Consider the following 20,077-nt stretch of genomic DNA (forward strand, 5'->3'; position numbering starts at 1 on the left):
AGGTCTCTCTCTCTCTATCTTTCTCTCTCTCTATCTATCTTTCTCTCTCTCTCTCTCTCTCTCTCTCTCTCTCTCTCTCTCTCTCTCGACCTGGATGCCTTTCGAAAGGGATTTTTGCCATTCAAGGTGATTTTGGCTTCTGCTTGGATATCTGAACTAACTGTCCACCTGGATTTTGGATTTCAAATGGGAAATCCGAGTTTGCTCGGATAGTCTATTCGGATTTAAAAAATATATATGAATTGCTATAAAAAGTTCGGATTATCTGGGTAGTTCGGATATCCGAAATCTTGCTGAGCACCACAGCTGTTGATACACATTTGTTTTTATCTGTCCATTGGTACAAAATGTTCCTGTTTTGTACCAAGTTGTTGTCAGTGCAAAAAAGCAAAACAGCAGGGAGAGACGTTTTATAGAAAAGAATAAAAGAGAGAGACGATATGTAGGAGTAGAAGAAGGAGAGAAAGACAGTGTTAAGAGACAGAGAGAAAGGAATAAGAGAGGATGGAGAAGGGTGAGAGGAGATGTGGGGAGAGACATGAGCCAGAGGATGAGTGACAGGAAGGTTAAGCTATACATACACACACACACACACACACACACACACACCAGATTACTGCTGGCCGCCCATAACCATCATTCGTGATTATCTTGGTCAAAACAAAATTCTAGTATTAGTATAAGTGTCCCTTGGCATTGTTAGAGACCTGTCATTGCAGTGCTCCCTATTTTAGTAGCCCGTATTATAGTATTTCTTATTATATTATCCAAAATGATAGAGCTCCAACACAATAGTGCCTCCTATTATATTACACCCTATAATGCCACCTTTCTATACTGTATCCCTATCATAGTGATGTGCGTTACTGTGCTTACTTATATACTGACTACTAATTTAGTGCTCCTTTTTATAATTTCCCCCTATTATAGTGTGCCTGATTATACTGCCCCCCCCCCCCTTTAATTTAACACCATATAATAGCAACTGGAGGTTGGGATAGGTAGATAACGAGTGGAGAATACAGCGGGTGGAGAAAGAGGTACTTCTGAAACTTTCTTACCTCACCAACTGACCCAACAAACCCTCCTGAGGCCTCTCTCACTGGAGGTTAACCCCTGTAGACTCCTCATCAGGGTTCCACAGAACCCTGGTTGAAAAAGCCTGCTCTATGTGCTTCAAGCCAGCTTCAGCTCCACTCCACTTTCCAAAAATACCAGGTGGTTGGAGCATAGGGGGCTGGACTGCAGAACGTACACTAAAAATCCAGGCACAGCACTGTTGTCACTGGCCAGGGAGAGCTACAGTATGATCACAAGTGGTATTTGCACAAACAAACATGACCTTTACACCTCAACCATGTAGGCACATTGCCACAGCAGTTGGCCACATCTCTTCTTTGGTTTCCTGCCTCTGCTCATCTCATGTCATCTTTATCCACACCTTTCTCTTCTGAGTTCCCTTTTGTGTCACCACCCAGTAATCCCACATGTTGCACTTGGGAATCTGCCATTTGCACTATATTTGGAGTTGGTGCAAGGGGCTAGGCAGAGGCTGGCAGCAGGTGCAATGTGTATAATATCCCCACTGGTGATGAAGCCTGTGGAGAGAGTGCAAGTGACTCACAGACGGACAGCCTGCCAATTTACCAGCCCTTCAGTGAGCCAATAAAATATAAATACGGCACCGCCGCAGACACCATAATTACCTGGTAAGCTGTTCAAGCACAGGCTGAGTGGCAACCCTAGTATAAACTGGAGAAATAACAGAGAGGGGAAAAATGACAGGCATAACGCCAACTAAAATCTCAAGCGAGAAGACTATGGAGGCTGCCATATCTATTTCCTTTTAAACAATACCAGTTGCCTGGTAGCCCTGCTGATCTATTTAGCTGCAGTGGTGTTTGAATAACACAGAAATAAGCATGCAGCTAATCTTGTCAGATCTGACAATTATGTCAGAATCTCCTGATCAGCTGCATGCTTGTTCAGGGTCTATGGTTAAAAGTATTAGAGGGAGAAGATTAGCAAGGCAGTCAGGCAACTGAAATTACTTAAATGGAAATAAATATGGCAGCCTCCATATCCCTCTCGCTTTAAAACAAAACTTGGAGCAAAAAGCTATCTGTAGGGAGAAAATATCCTTACCTTTCTATTGTGGAACCCATTGCTCACTGACCCTCCTCATCAGTAATATGAAGGTCTCCACTTGCCTTTGGAGATAGCTGTCACATGCTTCGCCTTTTGGTCATTGGAACCATACAAAGACAATCAGAACAGGTTTGATTGGCAGGACTGCTACCCTGTTATCTTTCCTAAATCTGTGATAAGTATAGAGGCTGCTTTGGCCAGTTGCATCATGGTCGTCATGGCATTAGGGAAGAAGAAACCTTAACACTATGGAAGATCATTAGGTACCAGAGAAAGCCCTAAGAGATTAGAAAATTATTTTAATTTATATTTAAACATGAGGAGTAAATCACAAACTGAAGACAAACAATCACAAAGTAGCACTAGTGAATGAAAGATTAAAGGGATACTGTAGGGGGGTCGGGGGAAAATGAGCTGAACTTATCCGGGGCTTCTAATGGTCCCCTACAGACATGATGTGTTGGCGCAGCCACTCCCCAATGCTCCGGCCCCGCCTCCGGTTCACTTCTGGAATTTCTGACTTTAAAGTCAGAAAACCACTGCGCCTGCGTTGCCGTGTCCTCGCTCCCGCTGATGTCACCAGGAGTGTACTGCGCAGACACAGACCATACTGGGCCTGCGCTGTGTGCTCTTGATGACATCAGCGGGATCGAGGACACGGCAACGCAGGCGCAGTGGTTTTCTGACTTTAAAGTCAGAAATTCCAGAAGTGAACCGGAGGCGGGGCCGGAGCATCGGTGAGTGGCTGCGCCAACACACGATGTCTGCGGGGGACCATTAGAAGCCCCGGATAAGTTCAACTCATTTTCCCCCGACCCCCCCTACAGTATCCCTTTAAGGTAGATGAAAAAAATAATAATTAATTGAAGCTGCGCAAGCAGTATTGAAAAGGAATATTTTGAGGGTCTGTTGGAACTTATTAAAGGTGGAAGTAATACTTCCTAGATCTAGAGAATAGGACCTGCTCTATAACAGTGTTTCCTAACATTATTGTAGAATGTACCTCTTTAGCCAAATACCCTCAGTTGTAGGAAACATATTCTAAAGCACCCCTTGACGCATGTATATTTGTGCTTGATGCTTTACTTAACTACAAACACTTATTCAGGTTTGTTTCTATATACTGTATTCCTCAGACTATAAGACGCTCCTGACCATAAGACGCACCTAGGTTTAGAGGAAAAACCAGGGGGCAAAATATATATACTAAACCTGGTGCATCCATGGTGATGGGGCATATTGTGTCACCCTGTGTCCTCCTCTGTCCCCCTTGTGTCCTCCTGTGTCCCCCATGTGTCCTCCTTGTGTCCTCCTCTATGCCCCTTTATGTCCCCCTTATGTGCTCCTCTGTGCCCCTTTGTGTCCCCCTGTGTCCTTCGTTTATCCCCTTGTGTCCTCCTCTGCATGGGCACAATACAGGGAGTCCCTAACATTGCGGCTGGTTGAAGGTTCGTATTGGCAGGAACTTTCTGCATTTGGACTATAAGACGCAGTGATTTTTTCCCCACTTTTGGGGGAGAAAAAGTGAGTCTTATAGTCCAAAAAAAACAATAACTCATCAAAATTTTTAATCTCAAAATGTAATGGATCGATAATGATCATTTCAAGAACACCTGCTCCCTCCTAAAGTACCTCCATGCGTAAGCACACATGTAGTGAGAAGGCTGATAACATACATTTGTCATATACATTTTCCACACAAAAACACAACAAAGGTTCTAATGCATACTCTAAAAATATGTTTTTCTTGTGGAGAGGTTTCAGCACAGTTCCTGTCCTGGTGATGCATGCCTTTAGGACAGGAAATTAGGGAAATCCTCCCTAAAAGCAGAAAATCGTGCAAATGTTCTAAATAGGCCTGCTTTGACCATCCTTCTGTTTAAAAAAGCAGCAGTGTTCTCAGTATCTCCTTTATACTTTAAAAAAGCACTTCCTCCAAAGGATCTATACAAAGATGTTGACCAACCTCCCTACTCATTAGCACACTATTTTTGCAGTTGGACTGTGCAACTGCCATTCAGTAAGTGCTTTTGAAAATAAAGAAAACCTTGAGGATCCCCCATGAGGAGATGGGTTAGTCCAAAACCTTTCAGGTCTGTCAGATTTCTACTGCCTACTGTCAGCAACAGAAATCTAGGAGAAAAGTAATTCGTATTGAATTTTAATTTGAAGAAATGTACTTCTTAAAAATGTTACAATTTTTTGCATTAGTGGTTTTAATCTGTTGTTTGGTGGTTTACACTAATACGTTATGTATGACTGTTTATTTGCTGAACTCTTTATACTTATATTCATTTAGATTATATTTTACTGCATTTTGAAAGCTTCATAAAGTAACATTAGTAAGCCGTCTAAAATGAGTCAAAGTAGTCAAATCTTTTATTGTGTTGTTGACATAATATTGTATACAGTTAGGTCCATAAAAATTTGGACACTGACACCGTTTTCATAATTTTGTTTTTGTACATCATCACAATGGAATTGAAATGAAACCAGTGAGGTGCTGTTGAAGTGCAAACTGCTGGCTGTAATTTAATGGGGTTAACAAAAACATTGTATACAAATGTTAGGCACTGGAGTCATTTTTATACACAATTTTCTCATCGCAGGGGCTCAAATATGTAAAAATAGCATGTTAGATTTTAATACTCTGTTGAAAATCCTTTGTACCCAATAGCTGCCTAAGGTCTTCAACCCATGGACATCAGCAGACACTGGGTTTTCTCCTTTCCCAGGACTTTACTGCAGCATCTTTCAGTTGTTTGTTTGTGGGTCTTTCTGTCTGAAGATTGGTCTAAAGCATACTCGTGTGAGTTGAGATCAGGCCATTGGAGAATATTCCATTTTCTTGCTTTAAAGTGCACCTGAGACGGGGTGGCTAAAAAAATTATACATACCTGAGGCTTCCTCCAGCCCCCTCCAGGCTAATCGCTCCCTTGCTGTCCTCCTGAACCGCCTAGATCCTCCGCACTTCAGCCCCAAAAGTCCTTCAGTTGGGACCTGTCAGCGCAGGCACAGTCCAGCCGCGCTCGCTCCTTCATCATGCTCCCGTGGCCAGGAGTGTTCAAACGCTCCTGGCATCGGGTGCACAATGGGGGCATGCGCACGGCTGGGCCATGCATGCTCAATACGCCCCAGACCAAAGGACTTTCCAGGACGAATTGCGGAAGTTCCAGCCAGCGCTAAGGACAATGAGGGAGCGATCAGACTGGAGTGGGGAAGCAAGCCCCAGGTACGGTATGTATAATTTTTTAAAATCTCTCCCACCTCAGTTTTCCTTTAATAAACTTCTAGGTTGCTTTTACTATATGTTTTGGGTCATTGTCTATCTGTATTGTGAGACGCCAACCTGTCAACTTGGCTGAAATTAAGCTAACACTTTGTACACCTCAGAATTAATTTGGCTGCTTCTGTCCTCAGTCAATCCTCAGTAAACACTAGTGGACCACCGTCATTGGCAGACATGCATGATAAAGCTCTAACTTTTCTATTCTTGAGGTTTATGAGTGGTTTGCATGTTGTGTTGAATCCTATATTGGCTTTCATGAAGTATTTTTTTATAGTAGACTTGGAGATTGATACTGTATTTGTGAAGGGATTTTTCTTGTAGGAAATCTTCCTACAATCTTTTATGAATCTTCCTACAATCATCCACTACTGTTGTTTCCATGGAGTTCACCAGTGCATTCATTTTTTTTTAACTTATGAAGAAATAACAAAGGAATTACCCACACCTGAAACTCTCTTTTGTTTTCACAAAAAACAGGTTGTTACATATTGAATAGCTGTAATACTTAAGTAAACCTTAACTATATTAAAAAAACAGAGTTTAACTTACCTGAGGCTTCTATCAGCCCCCTGCAGCCACCCTGTGCTCATGCTGGGACAAACCGATACTCCGGTTCCGCACAGCGACTCAGTTTCGTTCTGATGCGCGCCTCCTAATTGTCCTCCCGTGGACAGGAGCGCTCTGCGCATGAGCAGTACAGGAAAATCTCTACTGCACATGTGCAGAATGCTCCCATTGATGGGTGCACAATCGAGAACGTGCACAGCCACGGCCGCGCATGCACAATGCACCGTCTACTCACTAGTCTGCCGCCCAGAAGAGGGTCACTGCGGGGGACTGGAGGGACACTTAGTGACAGCGCAGGCACAGGGCGGCTGCAGGGGGCTGGTAAGTTAAACTCTTTTTTTTTTCTTTTTTTAATACACTTAAGGTTCTCTTTTAAAGAACAACTGAAATGTGAAGAATATGGAGGCTGCCATATTTTTTTTTAAACAGTACCAGTTGCCTGGCAGCCCAGCCGATCTATTTGGCTGCAGTAGGGTCTGAATAACACCAGAAACAAGACAATAATGTCAGAAACACCTGATCTGGTGAATGCTTGTTCAAGATCTATGGCTAAAAGTGTTAAAGGCAGAGAATCAGCAGTATAGCCAGGCAACTGGTATTGCTTAAAATGAAATAAATATGGCAGCCTCCATATACCTCTCACTTCAGTTGTCCTTTAAATCCGTCCCCCAGTTTGGATATGGATAACCTCACATTAAAGTTGAAAGTTTGCACTTTATGTCCATATGCATTTAATGACAATAGTTTGAATGTTTCAGTGAACAGGTACAATTACAAAACTGGTGTGAGTGTCCAAATAATGATGGTCCTAACTGTATATTCGCTTAGCCCAGTTTACAGATGTATTAATATTACCGGTACTTAGGTCCTCCTGGTGCTCCTGGTCCTCCTGGAAGAGAGGGTGCTGCAGGTGCCCCGGGTGAGAGGGGTCCTCCAGGGCCATCAGGCCCTCCTGCCCCAGTTTATCAGAGATTAGTCGATCAGGGTAAGTATATTAATTTGATGAAAATGTTCATAAACATTCTTCTATTTTCTTAATCATGTGTCATCTTGTCTGCCACCACTTTTTTCTATAATGATAAGCATGGATTACCCTACTGATGGCTATTTGAAACCAGTTCTAAGCGTATTGTCCTTAAATGTAAATCACCAGGTATTAGTATGGCTTGTCCCGCTGGTTATAGCTCATAGTCATATTTATTTACACTTAATAAAATTACAGTGAAACCAAAGTATGTAACCATATGGGAGCCTTGGTAAATGCAGCCTGCCACACAGACGTGTCACCACCTGTACGGGACTTCCTCAGAGGTATGGCAGTGCTACTTTCATCACATCCTCTCAAGACATTTGATCAATTGATCCAACCACCATAGAAATACCTAAAGGTTGCACTAATAAGGCTTAACCCAACCATGGATGATAACATTATTCTGGCTGAAAATGAATGGCCATCCTCCCGATAACTTGCCTAAAGACGAGAGATCAGAACCAGACATAACATCAGCAGTTATATGCTTCTAACTAATTTCATTATCCACATAGGCAGAGCTTTCTGATTATCTTTATTCATTTTAGGAATTTAATTAAATAGAGCATACATGTCAAACTCTGGCCCACGGGCCAAATCTGGGCCACAGAACCATCAAATTTGGCTCACAAGTGGTTTCCCCATTGTGCATTGTTTGGCCCACTCTAGACTACTAGGGAAGCTATATTGGGGAGGGGAGGGAGGGACCTCTAGACACCAGGAAACTGTATAGGGGAGGAAGGGATGGCACTAGACACCAGGAACTTTATAAGGGAGGGAGGTGGCCACTACACATTGAGGTTGGCTTGCGACTTGGTCCCAGTGTTCAATTTCTGCCACTTTGTATTTGAGTTTGACAACCATGAATTAGAGGATCAGTCATTAAATTGCTTCATGTTTTTCTACATTATATATTCTAAATGAAAGGGGGGATAGAGTTTGGTTGGAAGGCATGGCATTCTTGGCAGAAGTCAGTTAAGGAGATGAGGAAGCAAGAAAGTACAACCACAAAGCAAACTGCTTTAGAGGATTGCCTTTCTTTGCATTAAATGGTTGAATCTCGGCACTTTCTCAAAAATGTATTCTAAAATAAACATATTCTTAGTGTAACCTTTGATACACTCATACTTTTTCAGACCGTTTCAACTCAAACCGTTTTCCTGAGAGTGGGGGATACCCTGTCCAGGGTCCGAGAGGTCCCCCAGGTCCGGCAGGTAAATAATACACAGGATTTTGTAGACTTCACAGTTCTTTCCAGGATGACTTTCCACACTGTCTTGCCTCTGTGTCTTGTTTCAGGACCACCGGGACCAGAGGGAAAAACTGGACCACCTGGAATCATGGGACAAAATGTATGCTTCCAGTCCTATAAAATTCCTTACTCTGAGACTGCCATATAGCTAATAATACATTCATTTATCATAGTAACACATCTCATTGAATTACAGTGCGGAACATACCTGGTCAGTTATCAGTTATTTGCAGAAATCTCACCACAAACTTTGTGTCTGAGATATGCAGTGCGATGCCTGACTTAGTTCACTGTGGTTGTGTCAGAGTGTATCTCTCCAGACAAAGAAAGAGATCATATTGCTTTCCATGTGACCAGGCTGAAATGCAATAGCTTATTATTATTAGAAATAGTCTTTGTTATACCCTAAAATTGGTGCACAAATTACTACACAAGTGCCCTCTTTAATTCCGCCTGATCTACATTCTTCTATTGGCTTACTTTTTGGACTGAGTCAATAAATTGCTATCTAGATTGATCTGTGACTGTAAGGTGCATACACACACTATATCTGGGCCAAATTTGGGTCACCATAGTGGCATGCAGTTCTTGCCAAATAACCAATGCTCTGCATGCTGCATTTTTGACATCATGTACTGTCACGTGACATTACAAGTGCACAGGAAAAACATTTGTGTTTGTTTGTGTGAGCCCTCCAATTTCAGATGGGAACAAAGCCTAACAACATTTTTAGTGCTGTTTGCATTTTACAAAGCTTGAAATGAGTGCATACTTCAATTAATTTTTGGTTTGTCTTATAATGTTATTACTCTATAGGGGTTACCTGGTCCTCCAGGTAGAGATGGTCCTAAAGGAGACAAAGGAGACCCCGTGAGTACTATTATAATACAGTTTGCTGGAAAGATCAACAGAAATAAATAGACTTAAAGTAGCTTTGCTCTGCCTGCAGGGTCCAGCTGGTTGGCCAGGAGAACCTGGGGGAAAAGGGGAAGTGGTAAGATTTGAAGACTGGTCTGTTTTGTTTTTTACTTACTGTATATATTTTACTTTGTATTCTATAGCGCTGAGATCAAAGTGCTTCATAGAGCAGTGTAGTGTTATCACTAACTGTCCCTCAGAGGGGCTCACAATCTAATCCCTACCATAGTCGTCCCCATTTTGGGGAAAGCGAGTTAACGTACCTGTATGTTTTTGGGGGTGTAGAAAGACACAAGTAGCACAAACAGACTCAAGGCAAATAGCATCCTGTCCAAGACTCGAACTGGAATCTCAAAGTGAGAGTGCTATCCACTCCGACATTGTGGCACATATGTAATAAAGCTTTTCACAAACGTTCGACCAGTCTGTGAGAATCTCACAAATCAGTTTCACAAAACTTCCACATTTGTTCGACAAAAAGATCATAAATTGATGTGAAACAATAGCAAAATTGAAGTGAAATGATCGATGAATAACATCTGTTGATTGATATTGAAGGCTAAAATCAATTGAAGGATTGTGCTAACGCAATAAGGTATCTTTCACAATTGTTTACAAGAAAAACCCTTGCAAATCCTTACTTTCACCTAACGTGGAGTTATGATGAACTTGGCTGCTGATCTCACAAGAATCTCGCTAAACACTCACACTATAACATTTTTTACATTTATTTTCAATTCAAGAATTACAATCAATCTTTCTGATTGAATGCAACATTTAAAAAAATCTGACAAATGTACCACACATGTGTGTTCAATATTTCCCCAACAATGAAAAAAAAAAAAAAAAACTCTGAAAAAATTGCCTGGGTCTATGCATTAATAAATTGATAATTTACCCTACACCATTCAATTTTCATAAAAATTGTTTAGAAAAATCCACCACTCCGATCGACTTACATCGATCGATAAGATTGGATTTCTTACTCGTTCCTGATTTTTCAGCACAACCAATCGTTTTTATCAAATTCCTGTAAAATGTTAGTGTATCATGTGTGGCCAGCTTAAGCAAGATTGGGGCGAATTAGCCGACTTTGAAAATTTTGCTTGTTTATCCCTTATGTAATACAGGGAGCTCTATTTTATTTTAGAATAGATATATATAAAATATCTTACGATATGTCTGAATTTTGTTCTGTCAGATAATCCATACTTACAGTATACTGTATAATAGATACCCTTTCCAATTTTATTACTGGTACAGTAATATGTAACTGTGTCTTTAACATCACCAATAACAAGTCAACTAGTATGCAATGGTCTTATGTTTTGTCGTTGTAAATTTTGAACTCATCCACCCTTCCAAGGCCTCTATAAATTACTCTCAAGAGTCCCCTATTAAACTTATAATTTAATTGGAAGGCTGGACTTTCTCAGTTTCCTGTAACATGTCTTAGAATCTCACATCGCTTAACCAAAAGTACAAAAGTAAGAAATGTTTTTGGTTATTTTGTTAGAGTCATTTTTTCTTGGTGGGCTGCTAGATATGAAGGGATCTACAATGTCACATACCGTATGTTTAGACAATCATTTTGTTTTAGGGCATGACTATGGCTGTTCAGCCCTTGAGCAGAATACTGTGTCCCAAAGCTCATGCTTATCTAAGTTTTATATAAGCAATCCAGTTCTTGTGAACTTAACAAAAAATACCACAAATGAAGACCGATGCACTAAATTTCTTCAGAGGCTTAAATGTCTGATCTAGGTAATATTTGTTAAAGATTTTGGTGTCTTTACTTAATTTCCTAATTACCATGATAAAAGGTAAGTTTTAGACTAAGATCACACTTGTCAAAACCACATACAGTTTCCCACATTTAAAGGACAACTGAAGTGAGAAGAATATGGAGGCTGCCATATTTTTTTTCCTTTTAAGTAATACCTGTTGCCTGGCAGCCCTGCTGGTCTATTTGGCTGTAGTAGTGTCTAAATAATACCAGAAACAAACATGTAGCTAATCTTGGCGGATCTGACAAAAATGTCAGAAGCACCTGATCTGCTGCAGGCTTGTTCAGGGTCTATGGATAAAAGTATTAGAGGCAGAGGATCAGCAGGATAGCCAGGTACCTGGTTGTGCTTAACCTCTTGTCGACCGCGTCACGCCGATGGGCGTGGCCGCGGCCGCAGCCCCAGGACCGCCTAACGCAGATTGGCGTAAAGTCCTGGGGCCAGCTAATGCAGGAGATCGCGCACAGGCTGCGCGCGCATCTCCTGCTTTGGGGGCGGAGCTCCGCCCCACCTTCAGTCTCCGAGCGGCTATTGCCGCTCGGGAGACTGTTAGATGGCGTGATCGCCGTCTATTTGCATGTACAGCACTGCGATCGGCACTGGGGACAGCCGTGTGATATGGCTGTCCCCCTGGGACACTGGAGAGCGATCGTCTCTCATTGGCAGAAGCCTATGACAGTCGATCACCATGGCTATGGGGAGGGAGGGAGGGAGGGAGGGAATAGATTTAAAGAAACATACTGTTTTTAATAAAAAACTGTAACAAAAATATTTGTAAAAAATAAAAAATAAACACAAGGGTGGCGATCAGACCCCACCAACAGAGAGCTCTGTTGGTGGGGAGAAAAGGGGGGGGGGATCACTTGTGTGCTGTGTTGTGCGGCCCTGCAGCTTAGCCTTAAAGCTGCAGTGGCCTATTTTAATAAAAATGGCCTGGTCACTAGGGGGGTTTAGCACTGCAGTCCTCAAGAGGTTAAAATGAAATAAATATGGCAGCCTCCATTTACCTCTCACTTCAGTTGTACTTTAAAATCACAATACAACTGAAAACCAATGTTAGTCAATGAAGTGGGTCACAACTGAATGCAAATTTTGTATGTGAAAAAAAAATCATCTTGCAATAAATTGAATAGGCTAACAAAGATGGCAACCTTGGTTCAGAGCAGGAAATTTCCCTGGATTAAAATGGATACAGCTTAGGTAAGAAGCTATATATCCCTTGAAAGTAGCATTAGCTTGTTTACAGTCAATATAGGGCATAATGTAATGCAAATTACATAATCAGGCACGGATTTATTTCACAGGAGCCTATAGGCACAGACTTCCTGTCACCTTAGACTTCGCCCTCCATGAATCTACAACCACCCACCGGACCGCACTGCAATTGTGCTTGCTGCCCCAGCTGTCACTTCTCCCATACTTCCCTTGCCCATCATAGGTAGCTACAGGTGCCCTTTAGTATTAGGTAAGTAGAAGTTCCCTTGATATTAAGTAGCTAGAGTTACCCCCAACTGGAGGGTGATCTCGCCAGTGAAATGCAGAGAGCTGGGTGAATAACCTCTCCTTTACACTCTCATCAGGACTCTGTATAGGGAACGAGAGAGAGGGGCACTGGTGGAAAGGTTTGAGCTGCCTTTTCATCAGGCGCCTGTAGGCACGTGCCTATAGTGCCTTATGGTAAATCTGGCCCTGTGCATAATGTAAGTTTGGGTCCACTTTAAGTTCTGGCTGCCAATAAAAGTGTCAGTGTAAACAGTGGTATGATACTTTCTGTTACTTTCTGGGAAATTATTGTAGTGGCAGGAAGCCTCCATGTTAGAATTGTTTCATTGTATTGGTCAGGCATTCATATGTGCTTCGTAGAGGAAGCTCCCTTGGAAGTTATCATGAATACACAAGTTATTATAGCTGAGGACATTTAAAGAGTAACTGTTAGGCTACTGAAGCTAATTTACACCTCTATTCTCTTGTGTTAAACAGTTTAGAAGGAAGCCAAAAAGGTAATACTGAAGTTAAAAATCTCTCTTACGTTGTTGTTTGCTGAATAGCAATCTTCTTTATTTCCAAGCTCCTAAGGAGGCCGCAGGCTGCAGGCCGCATAACAGATACTGCAGAGCATGCTGGGGCTGCTTCTTCTCCCCACTGCACTCCCTTGGTCCTTCCCTTCATTTCCCTATCTGGCCCTAAGGCTGCTTTCACAGTGGGAAGTTACAGGCTCATGTTACAGCAGCTTGTAACTTGCAGCCCAACTCACAGCACTGAAAAATCAATGTGCTGTTCACAGTGCACATGTTGCCTTAGAGCATACTGCAGGAGTCCTCTATTGTTCCTAGCCACATGGCTAATTATTATTCACTGCACAGTAGTGTTGTCCGGATCATGAACGATTAGGATCATCCGAGATTCGGTTCACAGTGGATGTCTGGAAGAAACAGGAACTGCAGCTTCTCTCACTCTGCTGCAAATGATTCAGAGATTCGGTTCAAAGATCTGGATCTTTTCAATGATCCGATTCGAATCATTGAAAAGATCCGGACTTCCCAGTATAGAACTAAAACGGCTCACCTCTGTTCATCTGACAGCCTCCCCGAGACGATCGCACCCCCCTCTGACAGCATGATCGCACGCACCCCCCTCCCCCAACCCCCCGCTGAGTGACAGACAATATGCCCGTTAGACCAGAGTCTGGTGGGAGTGTCTGAGGGCTGGAACTTGAGAGGGCTAAAGAATCATCAATCAGGAAGCAGGGTAAGGGAGGATATTACATCACAATTGGCTCCATACATGACAGTCAAACATGGAACCTGCCATGAGCTGTCAGGAGCATCAATCTCTGCAAATACTATATAAAAATTCTGTGAAATGCAAACGTGGACAGTGAAATGCATATGTAATGTAAGTACAGCCAATATTTAGCTACTGATATATGTGTTTTTTTTTCTCTGAGACCCTATACCTAACAGAAGCTATACTGGGGGTGAAGCCCTAGATGACCAGGGAAGCCTTATGGGGGAGGGATGGGGAAAGGACTAGACACCAGGGAACTGTATGGGGGGGGGGGGGGACTATTCTTCAGGGGTGGAAGGGGGACCACTAGATACCAGGAAACTGTATAGTGGATGGAGGAACCACTAGACACTAGGGAATTACACAGCCTCCTATATAGTTCCCTGGTGTCTAGTGGCCCCTCCCACCCCATTCAGTTTCCTGGTGTCTAGTTGTACCCCTTCCACCCCTGAACAGTCGTCCCCCCCATACAGTTCCCTGGTATCTAGTCCTTCCGCCTACACACCAGGGAACTGTAAAGAGCAACGAGTGGCCACTAGACAGCAGGGAATTGTATACGGGAGAACCACTAAACATCAGGGAAGTATGTAGGGGAGGGAGGGGGGCCACTAGACATTAGGGAACTGTATAAAGGAGGGAAGACCATTAATCACTAGGGAACTGTATAGGCAAGGGAGGGAGGACCACTAGACACCAGGGAACAGTATAGTGGGGGGCCCATTTTTCATCGGGAAAATTTATAAGGAAGGGAATTGGCAACTAAACTTTGAAATTGGTCTGCGACTTGGTTCCAGTGTTTAGTTGCAACCCACTTTGTATTTGAGTTTGACACCCCTAAACAATCTCTTGATATTACAAAATCTATTGAAGGCAATTGTTAGTGGAGAACAATTTTCGGTCTTTTCTATTAATGTTTCTTATGGTTGAAAATGGTCTGCTTGATTTTCCCATAGGGTAAATATTTGTCCCAGTCGTGTTTTGCATAATGGAGTTCTTCTCTATTGTGGTGTCTTCACAGGGCCTTCCTGGACTGAAGGGGGAGCCAGGAGAGAAAGGGGAGCCGGTAAGAATCTCTGTAGTCATGTTCCAGGCTGCTATCAGCATGGAACATATCATTCATGAAACAAGTCACAGCACCGATAGATAGTACAAAGGGAATGTGCTTGGCTTTATACTTATTTCATTTGTAAATAAGGAGCATGTTCATGGAAATATAATTGCATTTTAGGTTATTATATTGTCATTTTATTGTTGTTCTTCTCCCATCTCAGTTTCCTAACCATCTTTTGCATAATATGATATTTTCTATTGCCTCTTAAGAGACATCAACCTGACTCATGAAATTACACATTGTTGTTTCCAAATACAGCATTTTCTTAATGATGCTACATTTGTTTTCAGCTAATTAAGTAAGTCTTATTCAGTAAAATGACTGTACTTTGTTAACAGAAAACACATTTCTCCTGGACAAAATGAGGTCCAATTGACATCCGTACTTCTTTTCATTCTTTTTATTTATCAGTTTCTATAGTCTCACCCATGACTCACCAATGTTTTGTGTTCTATTCTCAAGCTATTCACATTGCAGAGAGAAGCACCTAGATCTTTAAAGGTTCTCACGTCTAATGTTTTATTCTGCATAAACCTACTGATCAGCCTACATGCTTCTAGGAGGCTTTTCAGTCTTCCTACTGTAGTTATACAAATAAAAAAATAAGATGAACTAAAACATAACAAGTAAGTAAACATAACGGGCTTTCAGTGTGCCTGTGCAGTACATCTGTGTCTTGGTAATCAGCAGTGGGCTCAAGGAGGAGTTCCAAAAAAGGATTTCCCACTACACCGATTGGCAAGGTAAAAAATCCAAGGCTTTATTTAGAACATCAAATGATACACAGAAAAAAGCTCACGCGTATTGAATCCCTGCATTGCTCCTTAATCGTAGCTATGATTAAGGAGCCATGCAGAGCTCCGATATGCGTGAGCTTTTTTCTGTGTGTCATTTGATGTTCTAAATAAAGCCTTGGATTTTTTACCTTGCCAATCGGTGTAGCAGGATATTTTTTTTTGAACTTTTGCTTGGAGGCGTTTGGATCCCTGGCTCCCCTTTGGCTCTGCCGCGGCTCTATCTTCCATTTGGCTCAAGAAATGTTGGAGAAGCCGCTGGAGCTTTCAGAGGCTTCACCCTACTGAGGTAAGTATCTAACTTTTGGGGGTTTTAAAGTCACAGGTTTGCTTAGAGAAAACCAGCCTACAAATTCAAAATAAATTAGGAAAAGTGTAGTGCAGTCTGTTATCTCTACTCCCTTCCACCTTCCCCCTTACCTGATAATGAAGTTACCAAGAAGCAAAGCCCAATCTATACAATACGATTTTTTGTGTGATTCGATTACGATTCTATTTACAATCCGATTCGATTCAATTCGATTTGCCATAGCAAAACAATGGCGAATCAAATCCCTATCGGACATGTCAGATTTAATCGGATCGTAAATAGAATCGTAATCGAATCACACAAAGAATCCCACCGTGTAGATGGGGCTTTAGAGAGTAAAAAGTTATCAGGAATACAATTTCTTTTATTTTTAAAAAATAGAACTAAAGAAGGACTGTAAAATATTGTTTAACAATAAGCTCAGGAGCTGAATTCATTACCAAGTAATAGCTGCAAAAGCACATAAAATATTGGGATATATAAAAGGGAGATAAAAGCTTGTAAGTATAGTATTTCCACTGTATAAATCACTTTTTAAATCCATATATTAAATGTGCAGGACAGGTCTAAGCACCACATTGTAAAAGGACATAAAAAATTTGGAGAGAGTTCAGATCAGAAAAGGAAATTAATAAAGGGGATGGTAAATATCCATGAAGACTTTGAAAATTGGATTTTTCACTAAAAGGTTAGAAAGTTGGAGCTTCTGCGGTTGGGGGGGGGGGGGGGGGGAGGGAGGTGGGGGGGGGGGGAAGCTGACCTAGAGGTGATTTCATTATAAAGCAAGGCCATTAAAAGGATTTGGGCAAGTAGGATTTTTTATCCTGAAAAAGAAGATTGATTACTGTAGGAAGGCTTTATTGTAAGATAAGGACATGCACTACTGTACCAAATGAAGCGCAAATGGCAAAAGCAATGATGTTTTTTGAAAAACAAAAAAATTGTTTTGTTGTTCAAGTAACAGTAACTACAGTTATTATTATTTTTACTCCTGTGAGGCTTGACTTGCAAGTGTTTCCAAAATAGTTATTAAGTACCTCTCTGCAGTCATCTGGTTGAAACATGCAAGAAGGTGTGCGGATGAGCTTATGTTTCCTCCAAGAAAGTAAGCTGTTATTATATATTTAAAAAGTAAAAAGAAGAGCAGGTTAGTGGGCCAATATAGCCAAAACATTGTCCATTTATTTTTAGAAGCATGTGGTAAAAAAGATCTCAGTAGTTATACCCTGCTATGGCCAGAGCCTTCCTTTCTATATGTATTACCAGAAGGCTACCAGGAAGAGGCTGTAGTGTTGAATGCAATCACTTGAGCTGTTTTGTACTGGAGACTTTTGCATGGGTGAATCTTTTAGGCAATTTTGGTGGGTTGTCTTATGCAGAATAAAACATTGGAGGGGAAATCCTTTTAGAAATGAGTTAGGTTTCTCATTAAACCAATGTGTGGTTTAAGTCTCCCAGTTAAAGGTTTCACCATGTTAATACAACATTCCATAAAATAGTTAACAATTATAAGAATCGACCTTGAACAACCTTAGACTTACACATAGGGCTCGATTCACAAAGCGGTGCTAACCCAGTTAGAGACTTTAGGCGTGATAACCATTGCACCACGCTGGTGAAAAGCCAGTTTAGGTGTGATAAGTTTAGGCGTGATAAGTTTAGGCGTGATAAGTTTAGATAAGTTTAGATCGCGCGCAAAGTCCCGCACGCAAAACAGCGCCATTAAACTATGCGAAGTGCACCAGACTTTGCTAGCGCAAAACTTTTGATCAGCTGTGCACTGCGGTGCTAACCCAGTTGGTGCTTAAACTTATCACGCCTAAACTTATCACGCCTAAACTTATCATGCCTAAACTGAGTTTAGGCGTGATAAAGGGCTTTTCACCAGCGTGCTAACTGTTAGCACCGCTTTGTGAATCAAGCCCATAGAATCTCCTATGTAGTCTGGTCCTATACTTGTGTGGTGGGCCCATTGTATAAGAACTGATACAGCTGTGGGGGTTTCCTCTGTCTCACCCTACCACCTGCCCCACAGCCTCCTACCTAACCCCTCTCTGCTTATGACAACTTACCTGCTGGAGACTAGTAATCATGAGGGATATTGTTTTCCAGTAACAGACCGTAAGAAACATCTTATATTCTTACATTACCTTTGCAAGGTGATATCTTCCCAACGTTTACAGTCTGATAAATTACTCAGGTTTGTTAAAGAACCACTTAATAAATGATAAGCTTGAAAGTGATCTCCAGCAGAGAAGGAGTTATTGACATTGCATCTTTTCAATATGTCATGTGCATGTAACAACAGAAGAATACTGACTAATGTGGCTTTCTGAAAATACTAAATACCTATAATGATTGTGAAAATGTGACCTTAGTGAAATGTAGTAGAAAGGGACAGAATATCTATATAAATCTTAAAATAAAAAGATGAATGTTCCAAAAATTGGAGTGAGAGATGTTTGTATCTGTACAAACCATGTGTACAAACCAGATGCCGAATAATACAAAACATGCACATGTTTTATGAAATGATTGCTTTCTCTCTGTGGCTCAGGGCCTTATTAATCATGCCATGAAAATGCAAGTGTTTTTCCATGAGTAAGATAACAAGACCTCTCCTGCATGATTATGCACATAAAGGGACACACATAACTAAAGATATGCCTTTCACATTATCTAAGAAAACACATGTACACCAGGGATCTGCATTCTGGGATTATCCCGTTTCATTTGTTTAATACCAGCAGAATACACAGCTAGGCTGGCATGAGCCAGGAACCCCATGCCAACCTAGTTGTGCTTTCTGCTATAGAAGAGGATAATCTCATAATGATGAGCCCTTGTATTCATGTGCTTGTTGGATACCTATCTGGGGATAGTAGATACCCTTGAATAACTGGTTTGCTCCTTAATAAGTTGTTGTGGCCTTCAGACAGGTTTGTGTTTTACCAATATTTACCATAGGTATGTCCATACGTCAAGACACTGTGCCATCAGTGTGCCAGTGCCACAGCAAGATGTAATTTTATCGGTTTAAAAAAAAAATAGATTTTCTCAAAAACGACAAGGTTTTTTTTTTACTTGTTCTTACAGACTCAAATTACACATTTTCCTGGGGTTTGTATTGGTGGGTTGTTCATAAGTCGCGTGTTCGTAAGACAGTGACCATCTGTACTCATTCCATTCTGGATGCTGAGACATCATTGAAGGTCCAGGATGATGGTGTGACATGTTATGAATGCTAATGATATGATAGCGACAGCAGTTATATGCTGGACTGTTGCATTCTCATTACAGTGAAATAGTCAGAGTCTATAGATGATACCACTTTTGCACAACATTTTGTGGTGGTAAATACAGTGGCTTGCAAAAGTATTCGGCCCCCTTGAAGTTCCAGCTCAGCCAGATTAGATGCACAGCGTTTGTGAACAGCAGTTTTCAGATCTTGCCACAAATTCTCGACTGGATTTAGATCTGGACTTTGACTGGGCCATTCTAACACATGGATAAATTTTGTTTTAAACCATTCCATTGTTGCCCTGTCTTTATGTTTAGGGTCATTGTCCTGCTGGAAGGTGAACCTTCGCCCCAGTCTCAAGTCTTTTGCAGACTCCAAGAGGTTTTCTTCCAGGATTGCCCTGTATTTGGCTCCATCCATCTTCCCATCAATTCTGACCAGCTTCCCTGTCCCTGCTGAAGAGAAGCATCCCCAGAACATGATGCTGCCACCACTATATTTTACAGTGGGGATGGTGTGTTCTGAGTGATGTGCAGTGTTAGTTTTCCACCACACATAGCGTTTTGCATTTTGGCCAAAAAGTTCCATTTTGGTCTCATCTGACCAGAGCACCTTCTTCCACATGTTTGCTGTGTCCCCCACATGGCTTGTGGCAAACTGCAAACGGGACTTCTTATGCTTTTCTGTTAAAGCGGATCCGAGATGAAAAACTAAATATAACAAGTGACTTGTCTATATATCTTATCTAAAGTTTAGATAGTTTACACAGCAAATCTATCTTCAAACAGCTTCAACAGTATATTAATATTTTTTCCTGTGATACAATGGGAGCAGACATGTTCT

The 20,077-nt window shown here is 41.5% G+C and overlaps 1 protein-coding gene across 10 annotated transcripts in view; it reads left to right on the top strand.

The window, feature by feature from the left end:
* Positions 1-20,077, top strand: part of EMID1 (EMI domain containing 1) — a 129,262-nt gene that overhangs the window by 80,928 nt on the left and 28,257 nt on the right. For 9 of the 10 annotated variants that reach the window (XM_068240124.1, XM_068240110.1, XM_068240086.1 and 6 more), the window contains 6 exons: positions 6,870-6,989; positions 8,171-8,248; positions 8,334-8,386; positions 9,103-9,156; positions 9,236-9,280; positions 14,797-14,841. In XM_068240124.1, coding sequence (XP_068096225.1) covers positions 6,870-6,989; positions 8,171-8,248; positions 8,334-8,386; positions 9,103-9,156; positions 9,236-9,280; positions 14,797-14,841 — 395 coding nt within the window. The remainder of the gene's footprint in view (positions 1-6,869; positions 6,990-8,170; positions 8,249-8,333; positions 8,387-9,102; positions 9,157-9,235; positions 9,281-14,796; positions 14,842-20,077) is intronic. The other variant, XM_068240118.1, reaches the window with a different exon arrangement.

Source organism: Hyperolius riggenbachi, chromosome 1 (assembly GCF_040937935.1).
Source record: "Hyperolius riggenbachi isolate aHypRig1 chromosome 1, aHypRig1.pri, whole genome shotgun sequence".
In the NCBI taxonomy this organism is placed as follows: Eukaryota; Metazoa; Chordata; class Amphibia; order Anura; family Hyperoliidae; genus Hyperolius; species Hyperolius riggenbachi.